Below are 6,369 nucleotides of genomic sequence, written 5' to 3' on the forward strand. Positions count from 1 at the left end.
AAGGCCACCATCTCTGCATGATCAGCAGGACCAGATGCAGGAGACTCCCAGTGCCAGAGCCCCATACAGATGTAGGTCACCACTGTCCCTTTATCAACCTACCCTGTGTCAGCCAGCTGTGTGGCTAGAGGATGGAAAAACCACATTGGGCACAGGACACGTCTAATAAGCTAAACATATGACAATGTGACTTGATAGTTACTATTTAAATTCCAAGTGTTTGGGGCTTGGGTGTATTTTTATTCACAAGTTGAGTTACTTCAAAGCCCCAAGTTATTTCAGGTGCGTGTTTTGAATTCATCTTTTTTGTCCTGTGTCGTAGGTGGCTGAGTTTGTACAGTCTCTTCTGGGCTGTGAAGAACATGCCAAGTGCTTCAAGAAGGAGGTAATAAATGGAAAAAAATAGATATATGTCCTCTCTTCTGGGCCCAGAAGTATTTTGTTTCTATCTACTTGAGAGCAGTTGGATGGAGGAGACAAGAGAAAGGGACAAGAGAGGAGCCCAGCAGCACAGCCTGTGCACAGCCATCCTTACCCTTAGTCCTCCTGTCAAAGACACTGGATGCAGCTCTCAGACTGTTATATGGGAGATTGCATGGATTAGAACAGTAGTGCCTATGGGAGCCAAGAAGGCTTTCCATTGGTGGCTTTAGGCAACCTTGGGGAAAGGGATGAGTGTTCTACTCTAAGGGTCAGCTTAGCCCATCACCCTGCTTTCACCTGCTTCATCATGGATGTGAGAAGTCAGAGCCTCCTCCTTGGCATTGCTGCCTCCTGTCTTCTCATGTTTGGGAATGTTCTCAGTTGTTTAGCATTTCTCATAAACTAGCACCCATAGTTCCAGGAGCTACAGAGAAGGCTGAGCCTGCTGCAGGTGATAAAGGAGATGATGACGATGGTTATTCATCACAAGACTGTTGCACCTGCATGGCACTGAGCTTCTTACAGTTGTCCCTTGTCCTCAGAACACTCTCTGTGAAGGCAGTTTGCCTTAGAGGCCATCCTCAGGTAGGCCAGGCACAGTGGGTGAGGAGCAGTGTCACAGACTGCCCTCTCAGATGATTCTAGAATTTTCACTGTTGTCCTTCAGGGCTCCAGTGCTTACATCCTAGGGGATCAAAAGCATGAAACACCTATCTGCTCTGTGAGTTCAGGGTGGACATGATTCAAGGAGCATCCTCTTGAAGTCCTAGACCCTCAGAGCCCTCCCTACAGCTTCTGGTAGCATCCAACAAACCTCAGTGCTCTGTGATTTGATAGTTACTATTTAAATTCAGGGTTCTGTGGTTCCACCACCAGAGTGCAGCACAGTTTGTGCACACCACACCCAAGCTTGCACACAGCCTACTTTTCTCAGACTGTCTGCAACCTGTGATGATAAGCTCACAACCCCGTGTGGGAATCTTCAAGCTTGATATTTCCTGAGTGCTGAGGGCATATTGCTGAAGTCCTCTTGCCCCTCCGCATCTCACTCACAGACTTATGGGATCTTTAAAGTACAACAGCCAGTGTGGTCTTCGTAAAGAAAGCAATAAAGAGCAGAGCATCCGCTCTGGGGTCCACAACGCATTGCCTCTGAGAAGCTGGGTGTCAAATACAGAGCAGAGCATCCACTCTGGGGTCCACAACGCACTGCCTCTGAGAAGCTGGGTGTCACTGGGCACATCCTTAAGTCTGACATTCCAGGCTTCTTCATCTATCTTACGGGGTCAGCAGGACAGTAAAACACATTATCAGAGATGATAACAGATTCCTGTATCTCCATAAACAGTAGTTGTTATCTTCACCATCACTGTCTAATTCTTAGGACAACTGACTATTGGGCCAGGGATTTATGCTTGAAAATGCTAGTGCTAAGCCCAGGTCAGGACAAAAAAGAGGTGCAATGCCTCTCTCTTGCCTCAGAGAACAGGAGTGTGTGTGTGTGTGTGTGTGTGTGTGTGTGATTTGCATACTTTATTTTTTAATTTTTTTTTTTACTTACTCACTTTACACCCTGCCCTCTCCTGGTCACTTCTTCCCCTTCTCCTGTAAGCAGGTGGAGGCCCCCTGAGTATCTCTCCTACCCTGGCATATCATGTTGGCAAGGCTAGGCTCATCTTCTTCCACTGAGGCCAGACAGAGTAGCCCAGCTAGAAGAATATATTCCACATATAGGCAACAGCTTTTGGGATAGCCCTTGCTCCAGTTGTTTAGAATCTACATGAGGACCAAACTACACATCTGCTACATATGTGCAGGGAGGTCTAGGCCCAGCCTGTATATGGAGAACAGAAACTTTATCCCCAGGAAAAGCATTCTAGTCTCTAAGTAGAGGTGTCTTCATCAGACCATATATCCTAGAGGTATCCAAAGATTTTTGAGCTTTTACAAGAGCTCCGGGTCATTAACCCTCCCATCAAAGGGATCAGCACCATCAAGGACACATCGACCAGGTGGGGTTGTACTGTCAGATCTGAGCGGTCTTGAATGTGTGATACTGGCTCCCAGAAGGGATTGCCATAGAAACCCTTCCGTCCTGGTCTCCAGTCAGCTGAGCTGGGTAACCACACAAGCGTAGGTATCACATAGGGTCAGGAGCCCTAAGCAAGTACACAGATTCAAGCCATGGGGCCAACCATCGGTGACTGATCAACATCATGTAACTCAGGAAAACTGCCACAGTTTATATGCCCACATGTTCCTGACTTAAGAACACTTAGCTGTCAGCTGAGGGCTGAGCAGGGTCAAAGAATCCAACATGGTGGTTTGATGTGCATGTATGTAAGCGCCATATGCACAGAATCACCATGGTGAAGGCCCTTCATATATCACTCCACAACTTAGACTGGAGTCAAGAATCATTCTGGTATTGCTTATAGATGTGCTTAAAACTTAATAAATGAAATATGCATTCCATGTTTTTTCTGTTTATGGTAATTTTATTATAGAAAGAAAACTTGAAATTATTCAAAATCTAAAAGGATAAAATTAAGATAAATCACAATTCTGATAGCCAAATACAACTCTATTGTTATTGAGGATAAATTTTTCTAATATCTTAATATTGCTTTGTATTATGGTGTGTGTGTGTGTGTCAGTGTAGAAGCATGCTGCGGGCATGCATTCAGAGATCAGAGGACAATGTCAGGATCAGTTCTGTCCTTCATCATGAGTTCCAGGGACTGAACTCAGATCATCAGGTTTAGCAGCAACTACTTTTAGCCACTGAACCATATAGTCAGCCCGAGGTTTCCAAAATTTCAAATATGTGTTTATACAGATTTATTTTTAAAAATTAGAAGATCTCTATTACCATACTATGTATTTCTGCTTTTCACAGATCATGAACTGTAATTTTGAAATGTGTTTTGTGAGGATTGGGTTGTGTACCAGTCCACTCAATGGCTAAACTATACTTTAGTTCTCTTATCCTGCTACAAAGTTCAGTTGTCTCCTGTATCCACAACTGCAATAACACTAGATAAATCATGTATGTGGTACCTTGCTCATTGGAGACTTATTTGTTGATACTCTCAAGGCTCTTGGCACATTCAGGCCAAAAAAAATATTTAAATATAGCAATGGAATTTTTATGCTCAGGGAAATTAATATGTTGAGTTTACATCTAACAAACTGAGAGCCCTCATGTTTAATTTGAATTCTCTATTCTGTGGCAATAATGGAGTTTATGCGACTTGAGTCACATGGTGGGACCTCCCTCTTACAAGACCATCAAGGTTCACTGTCACCTTCAGTACCCTAGAACTGCTACTACTGGATAAACTGATTCCACTGTGAAATAATTATATTTGTGATTGTTTATTTATTTACAGCAGATAGATGGCAAAGCCTTCCTGCTTCTGACCCAGGCAGATATTGTCAAAGTGATGAGAATCAAGCTGGGCCCAGCACTGAAGATTTACAATTCTATCCTGATGTTCAGGAATTCCCAGGGTGTCACTGAAGATGATGTTGCCTCTGGCCAAGAAGCCAAGAGATAAATGTACTCCTGAACATCCACTGACAGACACCAGGACTTGCGCTTTTGGGGACATGGTTGGCAGTCATCCATTTGAATTTAATGTCCCAATGGTCATACCAATATTTAATCAGGACCCTTTAAAGTGTCTGGTTTAGTCATATGGAGGACTTTGATAAACGGCCAAGTGCCCATGACCCAGATGCTCAGTTAGGTCCAAGTGTGAGTTTGGGTGGTGTCCGTCCTGCTTAGTGTGCTTCAGAAAACAGATTTAAGAAGCCATTGTGTCCATCTCTACTCTCCCATCTAAAAGAAAACACTTTCCGTTCTGCAAGTGTGTCTCAAGTGGTAAAATGCCAGAAAATCAATTCATTAATGCATCGTTAATGCGTTCACCAAAACTACATCTGAGCACAGCTTGCATCTGTCGTCTGGGTGCCTTGAGTGGAAGTGATAGGATCCCTGTGCTCCCAAGAAGACTCATGAGGTTTCTGGACCCTTAACTCAGGAAAGTATAAATCTTTTTAAAAGTGCTAATAAGCACATTGTTTTCATGATCCACAAATGAATCCGCATTTTTCTTCCTTACCATTCCTTGGTTATGGTTCCAAGGTGCCCTGGAGCCTACCACAAGGAGTGTGCCTAGAAGTAGCAGAGGAGTGGTTGGAAGCCATTCCAGGAACCTGCTGAGACACCCCTGAGGACCTGAAGTCAGGGCACTTGTTCTAACACTGGCATTGACCAAAGCCCAACCTGTGTGAAATTCCTCCAGCTCCCACCCTGGTGAGACCTCAGGTGGACAAATCAGGTCTAGTTTCAACTCTACAGAGGCATGACAGCAGGACAGAAGATCTCCATGGAGAATCTCAGGACCTGTTGACTGTGTTTGACATTTAAGTTATGGGAAGATCAATTCATAATTGCAAATAATTAGAACCCCAACTCTACAACTCTTTGTCCTTTTTTGTGTAGTAGCAACAACAGCTATCCTCCTGGAAACAAAGGTCCATCCAGCTCATCCATGTGGGAACCAAAATGGAAGCCACAAGAAAGAAACAGACCTGACAATATCTTCCTGCTCCATTAAGAATGTTCTCAACTTCACAAAGTTGATTCTGCTGAGAGAGTTTCTCTAACTTTAGGTCACTGAGAAAGAAAAAAAAATGAAGAAAAAAATTTAAATGCTTAAAGGTAAGTTTGACATGAAACAAATAATCACAGCTTCTACTGTCTGTGGTATTTTGTTTATTGGAGGTTTTTGTAGACTTCTATATGGAATAAAGAATTGCTGTTTCTACTGTTAAAGTTATAACATATTTTAAATGTTAATAAAATGTAAAAGTAGACTCACCCTGGATGTGTGGTCATAGCCTGCGCCTGCCTAAAGTCTAGGGTCAGCTACGGAAGAACAGAGGCAATTTCCAGCAGAGAAATATCCAGTATGCATTTTCCAGCAGAGAAATTTGCTGGTTTTGACTACTATGTTCCTTAGGACAAGCTTTCTTAGAGAAAAAGTTAAAATGTTAACAGTGTGAGAGACTAAGTTGTAAAGTTTTTAACTAGCACAAGTTTTAGAATTGCTCATTTTATATATTAAAAAAAAGAAACCTTGCAAAAGACCTAAGATTTGTGTCTCCTATTCTTACTACAAGATGTTCTATCAGTAGTCCCCAACATAGACTAAATGACGCGGAGGAGAACTACATTTCCTAGAAGACATGTAGCAGGTGTACATAGATTTATATCATCTATATTCCCAATCTTAGCATATCCTAAAAGGAAACTCAATACCATCATTAAGATTGTCAACCAAGCCATGAAATGAAAGTCAACCAAGTTGGTCTATTCCTGTGGTATAAATTCTCCTACCCCCTCAACACCACTTGAGTAGAAAATGGTCTACACAGCCAGTTCTCACATACTGCTCCCTGCAGGCTGAGATCCAACAGGCACTCTATAATCCAGCCCTATTTACCCCTTCTATCCTCCTCCTTTGATGTCTCAGGCTAGATTTAAACTGGACTTCTTTCTTCCAAGTTATTGGGCACCATCCATGGCTGTATATCCTACTCCAAAGCTGAATTCAGCATCTCAGTTGTTTCACTGTATGTGACCCCACGGAAACCAGTGCCTCTATTATACTTCGTTCTTCAGTGGTATTGCTATATCTTTAACTCTTCCTGTCAGTCTAGAATATGTGTGGCCTGTCAATGACAGTCATGTTTATTACAGCTTCCCTGTATTTGATGTCATCTCTGGCATTTACTGGCACACTGTACACTGTGCAATGAATTAAGCAAGACAATCAAATTCAAATCTTAGCTTTCAAACCACCTGGATGGCGGAAAATAGTACCCACACGGAGAATTTGTTTTTAATTTTGATTTGGAGAATATGTGTGTTATAAA

General features: G+C 42.6%; 1 protein-coding gene across 3 annotated transcripts in view; it reads left to right on the top strand.

The window, feature by feature from the left end:
* L3mbtl4 (L3MBTL histone methyl-lysine binding protein 4) overlaps positions 1 to 5,542 on the top strand; it is a 472,751-nt gene extending 467,209 nt beyond the window's left edge. For all 3 annotated transcript variants that reach the window (XM_031368651.1, XM_031368654.1, XM_031368653.1), the window contains 2 exons: positions 323 to 385; positions 3,816 to 5,542. In XM_031368651.1, the coding sequence (XP_031224511.1) occupies positions 323 to 385; positions 3,816 to 3,983 (231 nt within the window). In that variant the 3' untranslated portion in view covers positions 3,984 to 5,542. The remainder of the gene's footprint in view (positions 1 to 322; positions 386 to 3,815) is intronic.
* Positions 5,543 to 6,369: the final 827 nt, after the last annotated feature.

The sequence above is a fragment of the Mastomys coucha genome, unplaced genomic scaffold, assembly GCF_008632895.1.
Source record: "Mastomys coucha isolate ucsf_1 unplaced genomic scaffold, UCSF_Mcou_1 pScaffold14, whole genome shotgun sequence".
Lineage (NCBI taxonomy): Eukaryota > Metazoa > Chordata > Mammalia > Rodentia > Muridae > Mastomys > Mastomys coucha.